Below are 25,917 nucleotides of genomic sequence, written 5' to 3' on the forward strand. Positions count from 1 at the left end.
GCTCAAATTAACTATTTGCAATAGAAATCATTTGTAACAATTTTAAGTCTTTACTGTCATTTTTGATCAATTTAATATGTACTTGCTGAATAAATGCATTAATTTCTTAAAAAAAATAATTTAAAAAAGCCTTGGTAACACTTTTACAATAAGGTTACCAAAAAAAAAGGTATTCTTATTGGCCCCAAACCTTTGAACAGTAATGTTTTTTTGTTGTTGTTGTTGTTGTTTTTTTGAAGGGGTTCAGGAATAAATTTAGTTTATTGTATTTATTTATTTTTTGTAATATCTGGGCTGAATGAATATCTTAACAGTCTACGAGCTGTTACCACTGTGCAATTGATCTATGCACTTATCCCAGGTTCCTTTAGTGGACCGTTCCATTAATGAGTGTATTTGTGTGTATGAAGTCAGCTAATTGACATGTAGTAACTACTTGGCTAGTTTATTCCCAAAAAAACCGTTTAACTGTTATTGTAAGGGTCTTGAGTTGAATGAATAGCACTGGTTAAAGTAGGGTTCAATGGTTTAGCCTCAACTGGTGGCTTAATATTGAGATGTGAAATTTTAAAGGTTAAAATTTTCTTTTTTTTTAATACTCAATGTGGTATTTATATTTTCTTTGGTGCACCATCACCATAATCTGGTAGAAAATGGATTTTGAATTCGAGAATGAAATGGCTTGAATGTTTAAAGACACTTGAACTTTCTACATTGAATAGTTTAGGACATTTTTTCAATTAATTTGGAGAGTTTAGTGTGATTGCATTGAAAGATCTGGTTATGATATTGATAAAGGCTTTCTTCAAAATACCTTTCGAGTTGTGTTTTATTGATGCAGTTGAAAAGAATGCTTGTTGATTTTTAAAATATATCTAGTAGCCTGCAGGTGGAGTGAGTGTGCCACTGTGAAAGCACCTTTAGACTGAGATATGCCACACATTCAACGATACTGCAAGGAATTAAAATTTCCACCAATAAAGAAAATATTTTTAATATCAAGCTACAATCACACAGAGATATCAAGATAGCAAAACCTTTGCTCATAGCAGTTACGGGACATGCGCAGGATGACATCACACCCGGACTGTTGGTATTATAACATCATCAGTCATGGTGAAAACACTGAGGCACTATGTATTGACATTTTCAGCACAAATCTCAGAGTACCTCAGAAGGACACAGATTTGCTTTAATGCTCCACAACACCGGGAAAGATGTTGCGACATAAACACATTTGATCACAGCTGGACTGTATTTTAAATGTCTGACATACATAAACTGACACAGGTGTGGCCTTATTTCACAATGTGAAATAAGAATGTTTACTTCTGAACTGAATTTTTAAAAAAAAGAAAGAAAAAAATTGAGTATCACATAATGAAATGATCCTTAAGGAAGCGGATGTGACAATGATCCATTTTTGCCATCAACGCCTTTTGTCGTAGATCTGTACTGTTCCCCATTCATACGATTCTGTGAAGAGAGAAGGTCGGGGGTTACAAATATCTCAACTCAATTTTAAAACATGTCTAGTTTTTATTATCACTATCATTGATTTAAACAACAATTCTAATACTACTTGAGAGGTTCTGCTGTTCCTACCTGGCTCCTCTTGGCTTCTTTTACCCATCAGCCCCACAAAAGAATTGATTTTATGCCCTAGAAAACAGAGGGAAAAGAAATTAGGTAACACTTTATTTTACAGTTACATTGTTGCACATTATATGTAGTTATTATAGAAATAGCTAACAATGATGCTTATTTACATGCAGCTAACCCTAAACCAATCCCAACCCTAACAAAGACACATATATATATACATATAAATTGTATGTGTGTGTATATATATATATATATATATATATATATATATATATATATATATATATATATATATATATATATATATATATATATATAAAATATATATATATATATATAAATCTCTCTTTCACACACGCACACATAGTTCTGTGGTATTGTTGAAGCTGAGAGCAGTTGAAGGATTTTATGTCTTTACAGTTGTTTTTATTCTACTGTAAAAAAAGACCTTGAGGTTGTGACCTTCCATTAGAAGGAATCATGCGTCGCTAAAACTCTCAAGATTCCATTTGAATGTGACTGAGCTTGTGTAAAACCAGCAAAGATCAAGGATTTGTAAAGATGAAGGTTTTCTCTCTTTACAGTTCAGGTGAGAAAAAGCACTGAAAATGTGTGATTGTATATGTAAATCTTTGCTTTTAGGCAAATGTAAGCATTTAACAAATAATATATGCAATGTATGCATGAGTGTTTTTTAGATCACTTACTTTTCCGTGTAATCTGTGCATTTGCTGTGGGGGTGGAAGAATGAAAGGGATGTCAGAGGTCAAAAGCATTTTTGTAATTTGCTGCATTTTAGTTAAAACATATTATCAACATCTGATTTGAATATTTTACAATATGCCTGAGATATAGGACTGTGGTCTTACCAGAGGACCGTTTCCCCATCAGACCAATGAACTGATGAGGTCGGGGTTTCCTCGTCATACGTCTTAGTATCTCTCTGAAGGGATCCGCCTGAAGCCACTCATCCTACAAGAGATGATTTGATTAGTGGAGCATTAGACCCCTGGCATTATAGATGCCACTCACAATATAAGATCACTGGAACCCTTGCCGATTTTGATACAATTAGCATTTTATAACTCTCCAATGCATCCCAAAACAGAATTCACCAAATTTCATAGTTTTCCACCACCATTTTTGAGCCCGTAAATACTTCACTAGGTACAGCGGTTGCAAAGATGCAGTTTATAGACACAAGAAGCATGAGAGACATAAGTGCTTGGCTCTCTTCCAACCCGCAATGTCAAATGGGAAACGTGTGCTCCATTCAAACAAGCAATATGAGCATTGAGCAATTCAGCACTGGACAGCGACCTGTGCATATTGTAATTCAATCCTTTCTAACTACCCAGTGAAATCAAATGAATACAGCTGATAACATTTTTATTATATTTTCCATGTTACACATTTTACATGAAACTATAATTAGGTCTGTTACTGCCATGGGGGGTGTTTATGGTTAATTTCTAAATTATTGCATTTGGTCCAACTCAAACCTGAATATTGCTACATCCAAGTAATAACCAAACAATAATTATATAATTTTGCTTATTATTACACAGTGCTTTATCAGTTATTACCACGTAATATGCTCACTGTAATGTCGACTGTGATATTTTCTGTTATAATATCTATGAAGCTGAGCTATAATAATGAAAAGTTGCATAATTAAATATAATTACCTCTTCAAATAAGATTTCTTAATAATAATTATTAATATACTATACAAACATAATATAGCCTAGTCAATGTAATGAGACATCTTGATAAGAGTGTTTTTGTTGTTGTTATGGCATATGCACTAATAAAAGGTCCATAAATTCAGTCATAAAATGTCAAATAGTAACAGTTGCTTTTATTTGACAACAGTCAAAGATGGAAAAACTCACCTGTACCTGATTGCTGCCTGTCCAATAATCAAGGTCTTCTTTTGGACCCAATTCTTCTCCAAAAACTTGACACAAAACAAGAAAAATTACTACGACCGGTAAGAGAAATTTCATGTTTCTCCCAGTAACTTTCCTTTTCCTTTCCCAAAGCACTTTAAAGAATAGAAAGCTTGCTAAACGTCGATACAAGTCGTATTGTTCGAGTATGTTGTTCAGGGTTCTGTCAGCTGCGCGTGAACAGTTTCCTCCACATATAACACAGTTCTTCAGTGCGCGCGTCCGATGCGCGTCTCCGTGACCGTACTGACTCGCACGCTCGGCTTTATAGCAAAGCAACAGGGAGGTGACAGGTTCCTTCCGACGCTTAAAATCGATAAAAAAAACAAATACATGTATTAGTCAGATTGCTTTAAAACGTACAATGACTCACATTGTTAATATTTCGCTCACATTGCTAGAGGAAGTAAAGTTGAAATAGTCCCGGTTCGGACAGTCCGTGACTTTATGGACGTGTGCTGATCAGTATGTAGACTGCAGACAGGTGACGTTATGATTGGCTAATTCGACGCATGTTTTATGAAGTTCCGTCTACAACCGTGCAAACATGAATGCAGATGGCTCGTTTAACACTGATTCTTTTGCGTCAAAGTAGGTGAGCAACTTCAGAACTGTCTTGGAAATAGAATAAACAGTTAGAGAGGAATTAAACAAAGAAGAAGCATTTATGTTTTCTGAGTAAGAATCACGACTGAATTCTTGAAGGAGATTGCTTTTGTCTTGGGTTCGCGAGTCCAACGGCTCAACACAACATCACTTGTTTTCAAGCATTAGGTTAATGAACAAATGAAGCTCTTTAAAAAAGATCATCTTTCTTTTTTTATGACCACTTTTGTGGGATGAACGGCTTTTGAGCTGATATTTTTAAGGTTAAAATGTTCTTAATGTTATATTCTAAGTTCTTCAGATGAGCAAAACCCATGTTATACTGACACCAGGCTATAAAACCCTTTATTATTTTAAGAGTAGGCGGTCACATCGTATTTGACAAGTCTTTAGGCTACTATGTAGGCTTCTTGCGTCAAAAGACATCATTTTAATTAATTTACATCTGTTCAGGTTATTTGAAAGCACTTGCTATGGGATACGATTAAATTTAGGGACAGGTTTGGTGGTATATGATTATGTTTATGGGTGGATTAAGGTGTAATTGTAGATGTAATTACAGAAATCAAGATGTAATTACATGCATATTTTTAAAATGTAAGTACAATGTAAAAACATGTACACAAGAAGTGTATTGTATCAAAGGATTAATTCAATTTTTAGTACATAGTAGTTAAAGACACTTATATAAAGTGGGACCAGTAGGCTTGTGTTGCACACAGCCCACAAGGCTTGCACAGGGTTACAAAACTGTACAGATGTACAGGGTTAAATTCGTGTTTTTAATGAAAAGCAGGGAGAGGACACTCAGAGGTGGATGACCCACGGAGGAAGTGGAGACACGACTGATTTCCATGAGAAAGGACTTTTGTCTCAGCGCACAGAGAGAGTCTATACAGACCGAACAGCACTTCATACCTCGAGTGCCTTTATCAGCGCCAATGATGTCTCTTTATTTAATCATCTGTTAATATCATATGCAAATGTTATTTCTTGCTAAGATCGCCTAACACAACTGAAACAACCCAGCAGCAAGTGTGAGGGTGGTGGACAATTACTGATTAATGTGGTTTTCGCACAATGTCTTTGATTTTCATTTTTACTGCCGATGAGAAGATATGGTTGACATTTTGTAATGCAGCTGTTCAGAAATAATTTGTTGCCAAATGTTTGACACTAGATATCAAATATTGGAAAACAAATCCAGAGGTCTAACATTTGTAATGTTTGGCCAGGCAGGTTTTATTCATCAAAAATAGTTGTAATAGGATTCAATGAAATAGATTAGGTTACTACACCAACAGAATTTGGTGTCATTTTTCAGTCAAATCATAAAAAGCTCTTTTAGGTCCATTTTCAGTGTTTTTACAGTAGGCTGAATAGTTCTCTAGTGAAAAATTTAACTTTTGCTTCCAATGCCATTTTATATTGAAATTGTTTACTCAGAAATATAAACTCTCAATCACTCTCATAGATGACGGAAGGTACAAGAGAAAGAGTATATTAGGCAGAAGTGTGTCTGAAGAAGAGATGGATAATGAATGGAAGATAGAAAATAAGATAGATTCATTATCTTTTCTTTCTGGATTCATCTGCGCAAGAATCCATCTGATTATGCAGAACTTCTTGTTTCTAAGAACACAACGCTAAAGTTTTACCCCAAAATGCATTAGAAGTCAGAATGCAAAGTTGGAGACGTTGAAAGAGAACAGTCTATGAGGAAAATAATAGCACTAATGGTCAGTGTTCACCCTAAAAGAGCACAAGTATACCTCATTTTTCTTTGAACAGTGGTTGTGATTTTTACCCTCCTGGCGAACTTAGCCTACCAAAAATGTTAGAAGATTGCAGGTTGAATTACTCTGCTTATGTAGTTAAAGCAATACAAGAGGTGCCATTTATTTCTTTTTATAAACAGAATCTATAGGCTATCACATGTAGTTTTAGCAATGTACAGCCATCATAAAAACAACCCATTTCAAAGCACAAAACAGCTCAAAATACTCTAAAAACAAATCTCCAAAATTCACAGCACCTGCAAGTTCACATTGTCAGTTGAAATTATCCAGTGAGTTAATGTAGAAAATGGGTAGTGAGACTCATTTCCTGGGGTTTAATATATTAAATATTTGGTTAATTTTGAAGAATCTGAAAAACCAATGTATTTGCCCATCTTTAACATTTGTAGATGTCATTCTCATTAGAGCTGTATATCATCTGAGTGAGTGAGACAGTATGAACTGAAACTGAAGCGTGCAAAGAGCAATTACACTATCACCTGGGGGTTTATGTTGACTCATGTTTATTCTGAATACTGCTGATACCTAATATGTTGTTTCTCATGTCTTGCAGCTCAAATCAATAGTCAATGGACCAAGCTTATGATTCAAAAGTTTGGAGTCGGTAAGATGTTTTTATGTTTTGATCAGAAATACTGCAAAAAAAACTGTAATGTAATTTATTCCTGTGATGGCAAAGCTGAATTTTCAGGATCATTACTATGATTACCTTCAGAAATCATTCTAATATGATGATTTGTGCTCAAGAAACATTTCTTCTTATCAATGTTGAAATGTTGACCATGATACATTTTTTCTTGATTCTTTGATTAATAGAAAGTTAAACAAAGAAAAGAACAGCATTTAGTTGAAATATGGGTCTTTTGTAACATTATAAATCTCTACTAAATCTAAATCTCTACCCCTGATTTAATTTGTATGGTAGTGTATGTACAACAAGTTTTATTAAGTTTATTTAGATTTATGCCCCAGCCACTCAATAATCTATTGATTTTTTTGGGATCATTAGTACACTGTGGGGTTGCAAAGGAGGAGATTTAAGTTAAGTGCAAACGGTAGCTACCTTATTAAAAGGTTACTTCAGCGATTAGCATTAAGCTTTGTATCAGTAGAAACCCGGTAGTATATTCGAATGACCGTGCTTCCCTCCTTCACGTCCGCCTGAGATGAGATATTTCTGTATTTTTTTGTCTGGAAAAAAAACTCTGATGACCCAATAATCGTCATTTAGCATCATCGGAGGCTTTTTTGGCCAGAGGCTATAGCCAGTAGTAGGAGCTAGTTCCCCATGTTTTCAACCCGCCCATAGGGGGAGGGATCTCACTCACAGAATGTAAAATGTGCACGGCCGCTCGGGCATTGATAACGGAGTGGTGTGGAGCAAAGCGAGTGTTTTCAATAAATTCCTATGAAAGTTAAGCTTCCATAGGCATGAACTGAAAACGCGTCAGACTGGACACGCACCGTGAATGACTGTGCGGCCGTGCTCATTTTAGTTTCAGTTTAGAGTTAGCGCCAATTCGGGGGCGGGTGGCTTGAATTGCCTATTAAAAACACAACAACAAAACCGTACAATGACTTAAATAGGCGCATTTCGCTTTGAAACCAAATCTTCCGCGATCATCTTGTCTGTTAGCTCTTCGCTCTCGCGATGAATGAAATCTGACTCCTGCTGCGTTTGTGCTGCGACTCTCATTCAGCTCATGCTGTGTTAGTCAGATACGTTCAATTTTTAATTGTTGTGTCTGTTCTCTAACTAAGCTAAATTATTTTATTACTATAAAAATGTAAACGATGGTGGGGGCGGTGCCGCGGTGGGCAAGTGATTTAACCGGTAGGTGTGGCTTGAGAGTGGCCTCGGAGGGCAGCGAAGCAAGTGCATTTTGGGAGTTGTTGTCTTTCATCCATATGAGCCAAAAATACATTTTCTGGCTTTTCTCAGTCTAGAAGGCACCAACTTCTAAAATAATTTCACATTTCTACTACATAAATGACCTAATTTAAATACACATTCGTCTTTCCAGCGGTGAAGTATCCCTTTAAACAAAACTAAAATACTAAGTAATACAGGAAAACTAGAAACATGAACTGGGGGGTATAAATACAGAAGCAGCCATATCACCCTGTAGCCCAAGACTGGTTTCCCACTGAAGCTAAGCAGGGCTGAGCCTGGTCAGTACCTGGATGGGAGACCAACTGAGAAAACTAGGTTGCTGCTGGAAGAGGTGTTAGTGAGGCCAGCAGGAGGTGCTCACCCTGTGGTCTGTGTGGGTCACACCCCAGTATAGTGATGGGGACACTATACTGTAACAAGCACCGTTCTTCGGATGAGACGTTAAACCGAGGTCCTGACTCTCTGTGGTCATTAAAAATCCGAGGATGTCCTTCGATAAAGAGTAGGGGTGTAACCCCGGCATCCTGGCCAAATTTGCTCATAGGGCTCGGGCGCTGCGTTGCATTCTGGGACGTGGCGGCCATGTTGATGGCCTCGCGAATGTAAACATACAGCAAATCGAACGAGGAGAAGCGGAGTTGGGAGAAAGAAAAACTATGTTAAAATCCCGAAAAGGATGTGGAATTTACCGGGATACGTTAAATAGGGAAGCCAGGGACCGGTATATGGACAAAATTGGAACTATTAACGGTTTGGATTCATATGAAATTTGCAGTTCACAAATGGATGGGTTCAGGAGCTGCAGACCATGAAGCCTATGTAACGTTAACCTTTTACCTTGAAGCATTCTGCACCGTTCTGTGTTCTCGGGTTGCACTACTTGCAAATAAACACTGAAAAATATCTGATTGTGTGACACTTCTTGCTTTTGCACATTATACGGTTATTGCGATTGTGTGACACTTCTTGCTTTTGCACATTATATTGATTTAAGTATATTTATTTTGAAGATTGTGGGTATGGATGCAACAGACACTTATGGCTGTATTTAATGCACATTTATTTTATTTCAACGCTAGGGCTCATGTTTGTCAGAGCACAACATACATACACAATCTTATAGAGGAATGTCATGTCTTCGTCCTTGCTTGGCAACACCATGTGAATCGGTACTTTATCTGACAAAATAGTGTACTTGTTGCGGACGTTTACAAATCACCCTTTCCACGTGAATTCGGAGGTGGGCATTTTTTCTTGTGCTCCCCACATCTCTTGCATCCAGCTGACAGCGTTCTTTTGTGAAAGCAGGGATCTTTACCTCGGCACACATAAGTCCCACACTGTCCTTTATGTCAAAGCCGCGATCAGCCAACACCATATCCCCAGGTAACAGTTTGTCTTACAGCCGCGATCCAAATCCAAATCGAACTTTTTCCCATGGCGATTATGTGATCTAGTGTTACACCCCACAATGCAGCAACGGTTTACCATGGTTTCCAATAATAACGCCAAATTAAGACACACGACTGAGAGGGAGCACGTCTATAAACAGTGCGCAGTAGTCCGAGTAGCAGCAAATGAGGCCATCAACATGGCCGCCACGCAAAGTCATGACGTCATACGCCCGAGCCCTATTGGCCCCTGTCCATCATGGCCTCCTAATCATCCCCAAGCATATATATATATATACGATTGGCTTCATTACTCTGTCTCCTCTCCACCAATCAGCTGGTGTGTAGTGGGCGTTCTGCCGCAATATGGCTGCCGTCGCATCATCCAGGTGAATGCTGCACATTGGTGGTGGTTGAGGAGATTCCCCCATTCTATGTAAAGCACTTTGAGTCCTTAGAAAAGCGCTATATAAATGTAACAAATTAATTAAATCATGAGTAACCAAGGAAACAGATTAACCAGAATAAAACACAGGAAAAGAAAGGATGCAAACTAAAAGTCTATGAATAACATAAAGGCACAATATGTAAGATTTTTGGATTAAAATATCCACTTGAACAATGTTATATATTACATTATATATTTTGTTGACTTATGTACTTACAGGTACATCATCCCAAATGTTTCCAAGAATGTGAGAAATAAGCAATTATAACCAGCACATGGACTATGTCCGTGCGTCGCCTATATGACATCATTACCCTGTTCGCGTTACCCTCAATTTTTTATTTTGTAGAAACCATGGAAACACCAAAGACCCTTTAAGATATTATGTGTTTTATTAGACAGGTGAGCAACTCTTTGGATACATTCATAGACAGAAAACCAATCATTGTTATGTAGCTCAACACAGTCAGTCTTACTGTTTAAATCTTGTTTTCTTGATTTACCGCGAGTACCATGTTTTACCATGCCTAATATCAATCTAGCCTACTGTAGTGTGCAACAAGTGTCTCATAATAGCTGCCGAGAGAATGCACAGAGTAGCATTATAACATAACTTTTAACACACTCAAATATTTAATATGATAAAACAGCACTGCGTTATCCCACATACGCATGAGCGGAAGAAGCGGAAGCGGTCATCTGTGGCATAATAAAAGCTCCTGCTCTCAAGCCGTGTGTCACGCTTGTCTCTCATTAGCAATCGCTCCAGCGGCTTTCAGCCCTACCCTGCTTCATACTACAGTGACATTAATAAATCTTTCATACATTAGCTCATAAATGAATATGATTTCTGCCCGAGTCCAGTCGGATTCTTTTCCACCGGCTGTAGAGGTGAAGACAACAACTCCCATGATTCCACCAAATCAAGACATCATCAAGCTACACTATTGTTTAGAATAAGCAACCTCTAGTGATGAAAATGACTTATTGTGCCTTTAATAGTCCTAATCTCAACGAAACACAAAAACACTTAATACCCATAACAGGTAGAAGCATAATCCAATATGTAATTGGACATTTGGATTGTTTGCATTTATATTTTACAAGCTGATCGTGTTATAAAATTTACAGACTTCAATACAGAACATTTTAGTATGTAATAAGCGCTTTATCAAATATTGGTGATCATAATGGCAGTAGTAAGGCTGCTGCTTTAGATCATCTGTTTGTACAAGTGTTATTGCGGGAGTGTGCAGGCTGTTAGTGTGTGGGAGGACAGGTCAGTTGCGTTTGAATGGAGCTCTCGTAATCTGTCATTGGTTTCTAGTCTTGTGTTCTGTTGTTTTGCAGTGTCATACAGTAGGAATACAAATCTGAATAGAAGGCGAATAAATGTTTCACCTTGTAAGATAAAGACTTGAGACCCGTATTTACCACCAAGTTTTGTGATGTGCAGCAGGAGCGCAGGTTTAGCTGTAAACCTCTTTTCTATCTTTTCTTTTTCAAAACAAACCTCAAGAGTTCTCAATATTAAATATGTTTGAGGTCAGTGGTCAAAACTTTCAGAGATTGCTTCAAAATGTCAAATTGCTTTTGGCCAAATTTTTTTTTTTTTTGTGACTTTGCTAGAATGAATTTAGAAAACCATCACAACATCAGTCAGGATTGTGTTTTGTTTATTGTGCTTCAATTCAGTTTAGCCTTTATTGATTCCTAATTTGTCTTCTTAGTTAATTATTGCATTCAATTGTTGTCTAATTAGTTCAGAAGGCAGGTGAATGTTTACCTGGTATTTATCCCACAAAGTATAAACAGATGGTAGTGAGCTACAGCGATTCATGTTTAGTTGTATAGAAAAGTTCTTTGACGTATAGGCCCCATCCTTACTGTGCTGTCACACTGCTGCCGGCGAGAGTATCAAAATCCGCCCTGCCAATGACGCTGTAGAAAGATTTGTGGACGCGCTGACGCTCTGACGTAGATCGAATGCTTGGTCTTTTTTTCAACTTTATTTAAAGGGGCCAAAGCAAACAATCATGTTGATCGGCATTTGTGCTGACTGACCACAAGTAGAGTATAAGAGTTAAGAAATAAAAACTGATCGATGGAAAGAACTTAACAATTATAGTTACATAACGCTAACAAAATAAACCAATTAAAAGCCATTTGTGCGCTGTGGCTTTTGTGTCCATGGTTAAGTGCTAGTCTAATTTCAACATGCAATTTTTAGGAGACATTTACTAGCCTTGGTCTTTAATTAACATTAACATTAATTTGTGTGCAGTCTACATTACAATAACTGTCCTGGTTGAAGTGCAGCATTAATGCAATTGGTCAAATCGGTGTTTAATTGCATTCCCGCTGAAAAACAAGCCTTCTAGAGCGAAAATGTTGCCTATAAATAGTGTTGCGCGCCTTCTTATCAAAACCGCCACAGAAATGATCAACCTCTCCTCCATTTTGCTTGGGAACAGCACTGTGCTTTACAGCACTGTGCTTTGCAGCAATGTGCTCTCTGGAATCCTCTCAAGCGGAGCACTTCTACTTTCCTATTGGTTGCCGCCGAACCGTGTCATAGCTCATTACCATAAAGTTGACCAGGGCTGCGGTCAGTTTAAACGGAAACGGTGCCGCGTTGAACACAGCTGAGAAGTAGCCTGGCTCCGCCCTCCTACGTACTTCCGATCAATTTTCCTTTTCCTTCTGTACTCCGTTACGGGATTGCGGTATATTCTCTAGTTTTCTCCGGTCAAATTTTAACTGGTCCAATCAGCGAACAGAGGGAGTGGCTGAGAATGATGACGTTGATGTTGTGCGCTAGTTTGTGATGACATGCGTCATGACCAAACATTAGCGATTGGTTATGGCAGATCCAGAGTGGCTCTGGGCAGATCCAATAGTTTTAAACTTCAACAGAGTACCCGCCTTCAAGGAAGTTAACTCTTGTCAATGGAGAGTGGCCAGACTTTCTCTGTACAAATGAAATGTTAGAGAGTCTGGTAGGACCAGGCTAGCTGAGAAGGCCATTCTTTGTGTTTGTTTTGAAGAATTTTAGGAAATCAATATTTCGGAAATCAATATAAATACATGTTTAATACTTCAAAATACGCTCGATGCAAGCATTGCCCTTGCCGTCCAGAATAAAAGAAAACATCCCCATCCCATTTAATTAACTTTTGTTATCTCCTGGTAATCAATTATAATTTAAATCATTTTATTTCTAGTTATTACTTTTTATACCTTGTATTTTCTTTCTCATTTTTATGTAAATCACTTTATTACCATTGTGTATGAAATTTGGTAGGCTATATAAATAAACTTACCTTGCAATGAAGCTAAAAATATAAACAACTACATCATCATGTTGATATGCTATATTTTTACTATAAAACTCATCATGTATGACAATCATGTTTTCTAATATCTTCAATTATTGCGTATACTGAGCTGCAGCGGACACATTTGTAAACAACTTTACTTGGACCCATGCGAACTCAGAGACGTTAAAGAAAGTCTCTTTAATACCGCGTGGTTTATATACATGTTGCTGCTGATTGGGCTGACATATTTGACACACCCACCAAACAAGAGAAAACGTATTTCAAACCCTGTTACACACCATTGCACACCGTTTCCAGGAAACATGTCGTTCAACCCGGAAACTGTAGCAAAATGTTGCGCACCGGTTTGAACTTGAACGTGCCCCTGATTTCAACTCTCCTTGACGGCCAAATCGTCCAAGACGCGCTGCGCCGTTCTCGCCGGAGCTCGTCGCCGGCTCCCATTGAAAATGAATGACTTCTGGCCACTTTGACGCTCTGGTCACTGGCGGTGTGAACGCACAGTCATGCTGCCTTCACATGCTATCGGAATTATCGTAAATACAAGTTTCCTAGGTAAAAATTGCACATGAGCGCCCTCTAATGTCGTGTTTACCACTGGAAAGTTCGGAAATAATTTTGATACCCAAATTCCCGAGATGGGCGTGCCATAAACTTTAAACATGGTGGCGGAGAGAACTACTGAGAAAACAATTTATTAGTTTTTTTCCTCAAAACAGCTAGATCGTCTTGTCATTAATTTAGTGCATATTTACATATACGAGTAATCATTTGAAGCGTAATATATGTTTTATACACAATGAATACAGCCTACATTTGACCGAAATTACATAATCGTCAGCAAGCGGACTATCTGGATAGCATCGTACATGTTTATGGTTGTCAGTGCATGGGACACTTCATAACATTTTGGTTTAATAAGATTTTCCCAATAAATAGGCAAGAATAAACCTGGTGTCCTCCATGATTCCTGTTCAATCCGACAACAAAGCACTTGAATGCAACAAGTTCGTAATTACGACTTCTGAAGTGGGAATTATGAAATTTCCGATAGCATGTGAAAGCAGCTTTAGTCCAAATTCTGGCGATGTAGATTTGGCTGATCCTGCCTGAAAATTAAGAAAGGGGGAACATACCCCCGATGGATGGACAGAGCCAACCTGGTGGTGGTGGGGAGGATGGAGGGGAATGTCAGCGCCATCAACTGCGAATGTGAAACAGAGGGAGTTTCTCAAATGGAAGGCTGCATATCTCGGGTGCCACGTCATCAAAAGTCGCTGAAGGCCTTCTCAATTTGAAGGATCCTTGGAAGGGATATATCCTTCAAATCGAATGTATCCTTCACGGCCTTAAATCACCCACAATCCTTTGCACACATTTAAATTCACAAAAATAAACTGATGGAAAACGAGTTGGTACTGAGCTTGTCTGAGTTTATGAAGAAAAGTAAGACAAAAATTATATTTTCAGACATGAAAGCATAGATGTTTTCTTTTGTTTTGCTGTAAATTTATCACTAACACTAAACTGACCATAATGTAAGCTGCTGGGAGACCTCAGACGGCTGTCATTCATTGTAATAGTATTTTCCCAAAATTACGTTTTAATAGTATTTTCGTGACATGACTGCGGGGGCGGGAACATGTGTGACGTAGCCATGCACACTTACTAGACCGTCTCATTCTAGTGTTTAATTGCTGAAGAGGACACTAGCCTAAAAGCTTTAAAAGGACTGGACTAGGATGGACGCAGTGTCGGTAGGATGCAGCCTTTTGTTTGAGAACACCCAGAGAATTCAGTGCTTACATACTCCAGGTGTCAAGCAGTGATTGGGTAGACCTATTATTATGAATAAATTATGTTGCATTATAGTCTTCCTGGTCCAGAACTTACACTGGAGCTATCATTTCCCTTGTTACCTTGTATAAGTACTCCCTATTTTGTTCAGTTCCTCGTCATTATTAAGTGTGGTAAGCGTGTATGTACTCCTGAGATTCTCCCGTGTATTCCTGTTGGTGGATTAAAGACTATTTAGATTAAATTTCTTTGTTATCCATGTTGGATTGCAACCACAACCTTGGCAATATATCTAACTTAGACATAATGTTACTTCTTCCTGGCCTGATATTTACCATACTATTTTATATTGAAGTCTAAAGATGTTTCAGTTATATTTTATACATATGCCCTATAGTCCTTTAGGCTAAAGAGGCTTTAGTTTATATTTCTAGAAGGCTGGAGAAGATCCACAGTAGACAGAGATGACCATATATCTATAGCTGATACAAATTAAAATCGTTTTCCAATTTCTCTCAGTATATGAAGTGAAACGCAAGCAAGCTGTAGAGCAATTATATTGCAAATATGCACTTTTTGTTTACATATAGATATTCCAAGCACAGATGAACAGTCTGGGCCACATACAATCATTTATTTTATTATTATTTCTTGCTATTATTATGTATGTTCTTTATAATTCCCTCTTCAATTTATCTTGGTTATAGTGGATAATAATTATAGTAATTCATGTTTGGGTATTTTCCAATCCAGTAGAATTTCCAGATAATTTTGAGTTTTGAGTACTAACACACTAAAATGATTTTCCTTATATTGACTTCAATTTATTAGTGGTGCTTCCTCTGGCAATTACTATTGCTAATTTTCAAAACCTCAACCCTACTGTAAAAAGTCAGCTTATTACGTGATCCATGTTGAATATTTAGCTTTTTGAGGAAAGGTGTTCCTTTGTAAGTAATCATACAATTTGCTTGCCAGATGATAAAAAGTAAAATAAATAAATAATTAAAAATCCTACTCAAAATTAAATTCAACAGGGTTCTTTGGTTTCTCTTGACCTCTTTCAAGTAATTTATTATCTATGGTATATGGCATCATGTTAATAGGTAAATACAAGAAATACAAGTGTTTTCCCTGCATAAAACTGAGCATTATTGACCACTTAAAGGGATAGTTCACCCAAAAATCAGCAGATAGAGCAACCATTGACTACCATAGTAGGGAAAAAAATACTATGGTAGTCAATGGTTGCTCTATCTGCTTCGTTACAAACATTCTTCAAAATATCTTCTTTTGTGTTCAGAACAAAGAAACTCGTACAGGTTTGGAACAACTTGAGGGTGAGTAAATGATGACAGAATTTTCATTTTTGGGTGAACTATCCCTTTAAGATGCTCAAGCAAATTAAATCATTAAAAATATAGCAATCAGGCAAATGTGACTCCATCCGGTCTCCCCACAGGAACAGATGAGTCCTGTCCTGTCAATGGCCAACTAACTTCCCTCTTATTTTTCATGTCCTCTAGATGCTCTATTGAATTTCCTATTTCTATTCAGTAGAAGAGACATTCCCATTTAGAGAGACTTTAATTAATTAAGGTAGTACACTTACGCTGCACTCCCGATGCGGGCTGAATGGGCCTGACCCTGCCAAGCGTAATGGGAGGGGGTTTGGCAGCGCTTTCAGTCACCCTAAACCACGTTTATTACTCCCTGACTGGAATGCAATGATTATGAATGAGAACACCGGAACAGCTGCTAATGGAGCCTCCGAAGTGCTTTTGTAGTAGAGGATTTACCTTTGCAGTTTTGATCACTATATAGGTCAATGAGTGTCCACAATAAAAAATAAAATACAAATAAAAAGATGAACGCGCATGTTTTAAATTTTTTACTATTTTACCGTTTATAAAAAGTTTTAACTTAATACATCTAAAAATTTCATGTGGTGTAACCAAGTTAAATATGATATATTTCCTTAAACTTTGAATGTGAGCGGACATATCTTAATAAACTAATACGTTTTTAATATATTTTCAAGATACCAATATCATAAATTATTATTAATAAATTATTATATTTTGAGGGAGGTGCACCACATGACAATTTACAGCCTGAATTAACCCTTGTGAAAAAGTACACTTTAGTATACATTTTAAAAGAGGAAATAATATATATAAAAATAATATACTTAAGTGATTGTAATGTTTTCAGACAATTAATTGCATGTTAATTGCAATTACATTAAAATGTATTATATTTAAAATTTAAATGCAATTATCTAAACTTGACCCAATTAAGTACCTAAATATATCTTTATATGGAATTTCATAATTACTTCTTTTTTTTTTATACCGGTATATATGTTTTAAGTGCACTGCCGAATGCACTGCCAAGCATTTATGGTCAACTAAAATATGCTATTTTCTTTTGAAACTTGTATGTCATTTTAATTACACATTTGTTATGATGAAGTTGCAATTAAGTACATTTTATATATACTGTATATAATATTGAATAATACTACAGTTACAATTATAAATATAGCTGCAAGCAGCAATACCGGGGCCAAGCGCAAAGAAAAAGACAAGACATGCCAAAAATGCTGGCAATGTCAGATCAACTGGAGCAATGAGCAATTAAAGACCTATGAAGGTGATTTTAGGCAAAATAGCTGTAAAATGATAAATACAGTCAATAATAATGATTTAATGATTTATCACTTTCAACCAATAGGTGGCACGGTTACGAAATTGATGTGGTGTGGTCAAAATAAGGGAACAATGACACATGCAAAGATTGGTGTCAATATATCAAAGCAGGGTGTCAATATAGTGTCAATATGTCATTGCAGAGATATAGCCACAAGAGGCCATTTCATTATAAGTATGGACCACATGGCGGTGCTGTTTTGAAACCTTTTAAGTAGCTTAAAGGCATGGTGCTGATGGCACATACCAAGTTTCGTAATAAAACACCAATTCATTTGTAAAGCATAGCATTTTATATCATAATACTGCATTGTAGTTAATGGTAATTTCATGTTTTGTTATATTATAGCGCCACGAAGTGGCACAATCCTACAATTTTTTTATGTGTCCTCGGAGTGAGCCCATACATGTCTGTGTCAATTTTGGTGAAAATATCTTGTTTAGTTTTGGAGTTATAGACATTTATATGAAAAAACACATGAAAAATGACTGACACCTGAGTTTGATTGGATTGTACACCCCCTTACTATCAATATTTTGACATTTGGGCATTGCCGTTTAGCTATCGACCTATGTTTTTCGAACTTCTGACGCTGGTTTCGTCTCGATCGGACTAGCGGTTTCGAAGATATCAGCTAATGTTTTTAAAGTGCTAAATTACAACGCTGCACAAATAATACGCCGAAACCTGGCAAGTCTGGTATCGTTGGACTCGGCGAGGATTCAGGAGACAAAAAAAGTTACTCTCATGAAAATAAGTCAATCTCACCTAAAGTTATAAGCATTTGAAAAAAAAAATTCTCCACTAGGTTGCGCTGTTTCGAAACTTCTTGGGCTCATTCAGGGCACCGTGATGATGACACAAACCGAGTTTCGTAACAATCCGTTCATGTGTTCATAAAATACAGCATTTTAGCACATAATTCAAAATGGCCGGCAGCCAAAATGGCCGATATGGTAAAATTTAATATCAGACGACTCGTCCTGAATGTAACGAGACCACTTTTATGATTTTTGGACAAACAGTTCAGAAGTTATAAGCAAAAATAGCCATTTTTCGTATCTCCGGACCAGTAGGTGGCGCTGCACCGAAACACTGCATGTCGCCTCATGTCATGATTGTGATTAGATGTACCAAGTTTGGTTTGAATACGATAAAGCGTTGCGGAGATATTGCCTTAAGTGTGTTTTTGAAACCGCTACGTAAAATTTGTTTGCGCGTTTATCGCAAATGATTTGACGAATCAACTTGATTTTTTTGTCAGCATGGTCTGAAGATGATCTGGTTCAATTTTCGTGCAAATCGGATGAACCGTCTAGGACGAGTTCGTAAAAGTAGGTTTTTCGGAAAATTAAAAATGGCGGGAAAATTTTTATGACGGAAAATGACGTCATAGGGTGCAATCGAATCGTCTTGAGCCAAGGAATCAGAGGAAAAGCCCTTTCTAGCCCTTATGGTTCAAAAGTTATTAGCATAAACATGAGTCAAATTTTGGACTGATGGTGGCGCTAGAGGGATTGAGTTAGAGACTCCAAATTTGCTATGGTGACTTTTCAGACTGTCCTCTATGAGTGTGCCAAATTTCACAACTTTTTACCATACGGTTCTATGGGCTGCCATAGACTTCGTGGCGGAAGAAGAAGAAGAAGAAGAAGAAGAAGAAGATGAATAATAATTAAAGCTGCGAGCAGCGATGACGGGCCCAAGCCGGTGGCACCGCCACGCCGGTGGCATCAGCATAACTGTGCACGGCAGGCAATATGCATTTAAACAGGATAATTTTTTTAAATCGCTCGAATATGTCACATTTACCGCAGCAGCTGGTGCCACTATCACCACAAGCCACACCCATGATGTCATTTAAATGTAGATGATTTTTAATGTCATGGGATGAAATAGATCTCTTTCAAATATGTGAAAAGTTATCTTTTCCTGCTCAAAATGTTATAAGTCCAGAAGGCCAGTATTTAATTCAAGGTATTTGTATAGTTCTTTTTTTACTTATTCACAAGTGATAGTTATTTGTGATAGTCTATGATATGAAAGGGGTAAATTATCATCATCAAGAGAGAAAGGCACACACACAAACTCACAGGGTGAGAGAGAGACCCCACACACACACACCAGTGATGCGCGGGTTGATCCAAAATGAGCGGGTGCCCGCGGCCACCCGCGGTTACCCGCGGTTACGAGTCATCCAAAAATATTTTTAATGATATTCGGGTCACGGTCGGTCGGATCGTCAATAAATCCTTATTTACCTTTTGAATGTTGAGCGTTATTAACTTTTGAATAAATGCTGACGCGGGACAAAATGCCCGATTTCCCAAAACGTTGAACTGAGCAATGCCATTGTACCATTTTAATAGGCTACTTTTAAACGCATTTAAAGTCAGTTTTATGTATTTTCTGAGAGGGGGCGGGATTTTTGTTGGGAAAGTCGGGGGAGAGACGCACACTTCGATTAGACTGGATAAACACATGCAGCATCTTAATTGTTAAGAAAATTAAACGAAATAAATGAATAAATCAAGCCTAACACTAGGCTATATCATACAGCATTCAGAAAAATAACAGTTTGCGCTCCTAAGGGCTTTCACACTTTTCCAAATGTTTTCCAAATGTGGGCTGATGAATTCTTCAAGCCGGGTCGAAACATAAACATCGCGTTCATCAATAATATGCATCTGGAGCTGAAATGGAAAATGATGGGCCGCCTCAAGAACTTCCTACTCTCGCTGCTGCACCTCTGAGCGCACCACGCCAGGGCCTGAAACATTTTCTCAATGGCCCAATGAGCTACGATGAGCATTTACTACTTTTAAAAAATGCGGGTCAGGAAGCGGGTCGGGTACAATATTTTCTTCTTTTTTTTTGCGGTCCGAGTTGCGGGCGGGTTAGTTGAAAACGTCGGTCGGGTGCGGGTTGTTTATACATTGACCCGCGCATCACTGACACACACCCAGGGTGAGCCTGAGAGTGAGGGGGGAGGGGAAGGACTGAGAGAGAGGCAATCTGCACATTGAACAAGATTCACAAGATTTTAACAACAAAAAGAAATAAAATCTAAAATCTAAATGGTGGGAGAAAGTTTTTTTTACTTCAATCTCTGAAAACATTATTTTGAATATATTTGAAATCACAGATGTTGGGTGATGAGAATTGTAACTCAAATATAATTTAGAAAACTAGTCCTGTCTGAATAGTGATATGTCAGTGAGATCAGCTCGGGCGTGCACACCGTCTATGGGTGATGTCACGTATTTTGCGAAATGCGCGGTTAGGTGATGTGTCGCCCTCCACACGTTGCGAAACAGACTCCGAAATGGGGAAATGTAAATTTGCGGACTCCTGGTTGGAGTAGGATGAGTTTAAACAATGGCCGCAGGGTTTTTCTATGGTTTTTCCTGCATAGCGGCCGCATCCGTCACATTTCGTGCCACCTCCGTCTGTCGACAAAACTCAAGACAGGCAGTCACTTGCTCAGATTAGGCATGTCGTGGTAATTAAATAATCATCAGAAATATATATTGTCACATGATCTTTCAGCAATCTTTATTAGTATTTTATGATTTGCTAGTACAAAGTCATCTAAAGCCATTCCATAGCTGAATGTCTTTCCTCCGCTGTAGCTGTCCATCATTCTCCGTTCAGCATTCAAACTGCGCGTCGTGTTTGGTTACAGTCAGTCAGCTGCTCGGTAAAGCTCACTCCAAGATGATATATTCCCGTTATAATACTTGATATGCAGATAAAATAATTTATCTTCCTGGAGTTTATCTAGCGGTTTCTGAACGATGTTGTGCTCCCTACCCGGGTGACAACACAAGGCATCACACGCACAATAACCGGAATTTAAAACTGTGAAGAAACCGACCGATATACATAGTAGACTAGGATTTGTGCGCTCAACGCTCATCGTTTCTTTATGCCGTGAACTTTTTAATGTGCACTCGCGGTGCACTGCGCCCTCTGACTCCATGTTGCTTTAAGCGCATCATTCTGCACCCGGGATGCGCATAAGCGCATTGTGCCACGCTTTCATATATTTTCATAGTTTTGTGCACTTAAAGATGATTAAAAAAAATCTTGTTCTCACGTATCTATCATATATTTGTTGCCCCTTTACAGAGCTGCACATTACGTTTACAATAAACTATAAATCTTGAAATGTTATATTATTTGTGTAGGCCCATATAATTATTTACATTCATATATAAATTAAATATAAATTGTTTTTTTTTATAAATGTATTTAATAAGAACACAAAGTAATTTGTACCTTTTCATTAACATTTTTAGATTTTATAAAATTAGTCCAGAGATGTTTTTTCAAGAATTACTTTTTGTAATTGCAAATTTTTTTAACTATCCACTCACCTAATTTAATATATATTTTTGTTATAGCTTATGATTATATATTTTTATTTTATTGCTCAACAGTAGTTCTCATCGCCGATGAGGTCTTTAAATATTTTGAGAAGGTCTTAAAAAAGTATAGTATAGTCATTCCGTTTCATGTTGACCGAGTTTGGTGGTACTTTAGTTGAGTATTTGTGCACATTTATGTGTGTGCGTGTGTGGTCAAACTGCAAACACAAAACAATTCACAATTATTATCTAGTAATGTTCACATCACCAAATACGTTTCTAAAACATTGTAACATCAGCTTTGTGTACTAAGCATTAAACTTTGTTTAACTAAATGCAACATATTTTACAGGCAATACAAACTGTAAATGTCTAAAACAAAACAAATAACATATAGGCGTTTAGGCGCTAATCGCAAATAGCGATCTTCATAGTGATACACAAACCATCACAACACTTAAACAACATAACACTACTCACCACGCTGGGAATATAATGTAAGATAATAGTTTTAGCTGGAATTATTAAATGTTCAAATCTTCATTTGAGATCAACATGGCTTTCTCACTCAGTTCTCTAAGTTCAGTTTGTTTTTCCCTGCACTTCTTCCTGCACGATCACATCACTTGCGCTCACCGGAACAACGTCCTTAAAGGGGCAGCACCCAACATCAGGGATTACCAGTCCCCACACACACACACACACACACACACACACACACACACACACACACACACACACACACACACACACACACACACACACACACACACACACACACACACACACACACACACACACACACACACACACACACACACACACACACACACACACACACACACACACACACACACACACACACACACACACACACACACACACACAGACAAATCCTTGAAGAGATGGAATATTTTTTTTTTATCCTGTTTCAAAACTAACACAATGCTGCCATCTTGTGTTCATTGAGGGGAGGGCACACACAGGCACAATACATTATACAAATAAATATTTATAAAATATATATATATATTCATCTGAAAAATAGTATAGTCATTTAAAATTAATCTAAGTTCAATTGCCAAACATACAATCTTAATTTAATTGAAATCAAAATATGATTTTACAAGATATGAGAGAATTTCTGTTCCCCTTTTTTGTCCTTATTTAATCCCTCGCCATGGCAACACCGTTTGAGATATCCAAAATCCGTTCACATTTTAGCATCTTCCGTATCTTTGTTTCATGTTGACCGAGTTTGGTGGAGATTGAATAAATCGCCTACGAGGAGAACGTAAAAACTCAGACCCCGATTTAACCAAAAATTCACCTTAAAACCAAAATATCTGACTTCCTGTTGGTCGGAGCTAATGACTGTAAATTAGAAAGTTGTCCGGCTCGAAGAGAACAATATATGTACCGAGTTTGGTGACTGAAGATAAAACTAACCCCCCCACTTTTGTCAAAAGGTGGCGCTAGAGAGGCCCTCATCCCCGCCCATTTCTGATGCTTTGCCCATGTGTACTGACTGACATCTCTGATGTGTGTGTTGAGTTTCAAGCAGTTTCAAGCAATTTCAAGCATGCTAAGAGCCTCAAAACAGCCAAAAGATTATTCAACTTTGACACGTTGCCATGGCAACAGTATTTGAAATTTCAGGAATCCATTTCATACGTCTCTATCTGTCATGTTTTCACATTATACTGATGAAGTTTGAAATAAATCGGGTCAAAATAAAATGGTGATTCAAAGCATTTTTGAAAGTGACACACTTCCTGCTGCCAGTTGGTGGCGCTATAACTTTGACTCACAAAAGTCATATCCATGTGATCGGCCTCTTACAACGAACACACAGCTGAAGTTTCATCCAAATCAGTCCATGTTTGCAAAAGTTAAAATACACTTCCTGTTTCCCTTTTCTCGCCATAAATTCGTTGCTTCGCCACGGCCAAACCATTTGAGATATCAAAAATCCGCTCGCAATTTAGCATCCTGGATATGTTCACTTGATGCTGACCGAGTTTGGCAATGATCGAAACAATGGCCTCGGAGGAGTATATTAAATTCCAGAGCATGCGTTTTCCGAACAAGCCATAATAGCTCACTTCCTGTAGGGCTGACGCATAACTTAGAGCACGAAAGTTGTTTGGCCCGATGAGGTCTATATGTGTACCGAGTTTCATACATGTACGTGCAAGTGTGTTTGATATATGGACCAAGTTTTCAGACCCCACTTTAGGGGGCGCTGTCGAGCCCCCCTGCCACGCCCGGGTACCAGCTTCAGCCCGGCTCTGATGGCCGCGCATTCCGACGCCCGTGCGAAGTTTCAAGAGTTTTCGAGCATGTTAAGTGCCCCAAAAGTACCCGAGAAGTCGAAAAAAAAAATAAAAAAAAAAACAAAGAATAATCCTTAGGGGAACAATAGGGCTCTGCGCCCTTTGGGCTTGGGCCCTAATAATAAGAACGGGAACGGTTTCAATAGGTGCCTTCGCACCTTCGGTGCTTGGCCCCTAATAATAGGAACGGGAACGGTTTCAATAGGTGCCTTCGCACCTTCGGTGCTTGGCCCCTAACAAGTGCTTTATTATGTTAGTCAATACTTCAAACAGATTATTAAAAAAAATATATTTAAAATGTACTTTGAATGAAATTTTTATTTTACATGATCACAAAGTGCACTTTTTAAAAGAAACATCAAACCCTTTAAGTGGCCATTTATTTCATTAATATTATATTATCTGCAAGTAAAAGTTTACTTTTAAGATTTGAAGGGAGACACATTACAATTAAACACACTTCTTTTTCACAAGGGAATCTTCCCTTATCATAACAAACTGAAATCATCAGATAATTTAAGACACTTATTGACACCATCATGAGGGTCTGCTGTGGTCCTCTCTATGATGTAATTTCCTCTTAATTTTTTTTACTGCAGTTTTCTGCATGTGGGTTTGACCGCATGACTTTGATTTGGTGGACACGTTTCTTCTTCATCTTATTCTTCTTCATCCACTGTGGATCTAGTTTTTTTATTTGGCATGTTTCATCATAAGCTCTAGGAGCGCTCCCATGCAGTTTTGATGTAATTTCAGACTCCAGCAGTAACCTTCGCAGAAGTAGACCGTCCCTGCCTGGCTGTGCTTCTTATTTGCTTCCATGAATCAAATTAAATTCGACATCTTTAATTTGAAAAGTGTGATTGATAAGGCCCGCCATGGAGTATTTAATATGATGTCATTGTCCCCTTCCCTGACTGAAGGGACGCGTGACTAAATGCAATCTCTTTCTACTAATGCAATGGGACATTATTCTACTGTCCTACACGAGAACACCATCAATCAGCCCCAGACACGCTGAGGTTTGTGTAAGTGTGTGTGTTGTTGACTCAGTGGGGGCCGTGTAGGAGGGCACTTTACGTATCTCTCTCACATGTTCTCGCTGCAGTGGGCTGGTTCGTACCTTTCACTTGCGTCACAGGGGGTGGCCATCAGTGAAGGGTGGACGTCAACCAGCACCAATTATCCTCACTGTGAAAAAACATCAGTGACATGTTCATTCTCCTCATGCTTTTGTCCCACTGTGGAGTCACGACCGGGCACCTTTCTAGCGGTTACAGGTGAAAATGAGTGTCTTCTAATGTTCGCAGTAGCTTGAATAGATATCAGTATGTCACAATAGGTATGTCAACGAGAAAAAGTACATTCGACAGGATATCATCTGATAGGTTGTTTACAGTTCTTTGTGCTACTATGACAATAATTGGACTGAATGTCAAGATCTAACCTCCTCCTTTGAATTATGAAGAAAACCATTGATTTCTTTTATTGTTTGGGGGACCTCTGGACATGCTATGTGATAATTGGGATGAAACCTGAAACCTGTCAGTGCAAATTAGGTGTGAATTGCAGTTACACGCAAACTCCAAGAACTGCCTTTCTTTGAGAATGCGCATGAAATCCAAATGAATTATTAGTAAATAAAAAGGTTAAGGATGAACAGTGA

General features: G+C 37.9%; 1 protein-coding gene across 2 annotated transcripts; it reads right to left on the reverse strand.

The window, feature by feature from the left end:
- Positions 1–979: 979 nt before the first annotated feature.
- Positions 980–4,024, reverse strand: tac1 (tachykinin precursor 1). 2 transcript variants are annotated; one of them, XM_079829154.1, is made up of 5 exons: positions 3,501–4,024; positions 2,475–2,577; positions 2,313–2,336; positions 1,606–1,662; positions 980–1,476 (listed from the first exon to the last, which is right to left on the reverse strand). In XM_079829154.1, exons 1-5 carry the CDS (start codon positions 3,612–3,614, stop codon positions 1,430–1,432), a joined length of 345 nt encoding a protein of 114 aa, XP_079685280.1. In that variant the 5' UTR covers positions 3,615–4,024; the 3' UTR covers positions 980–1,429. The 2 variants fall into 2 exon arrangements, with proteins under 2 accessions (XP_079685280.1, XP_079685281.1); XM_079829155.1 differs by having other exon boundaries at positions 3,507–3,790.
- Between the last annotated feature and the right edge of the window lie 21,893 nt (positions 4,025–25,917).

Source organism: Gobio gobio, assembly GCF_949357685.1.
Source record: "Gobio gobio genome assembly, chromosome: 11".
NCBI classification, from domain to species: domain Eukaryota; kingdom Metazoa; phylum Chordata; class Actinopteri; order Cypriniformes; family Gobionidae; genus Gobio; species Gobio gobio.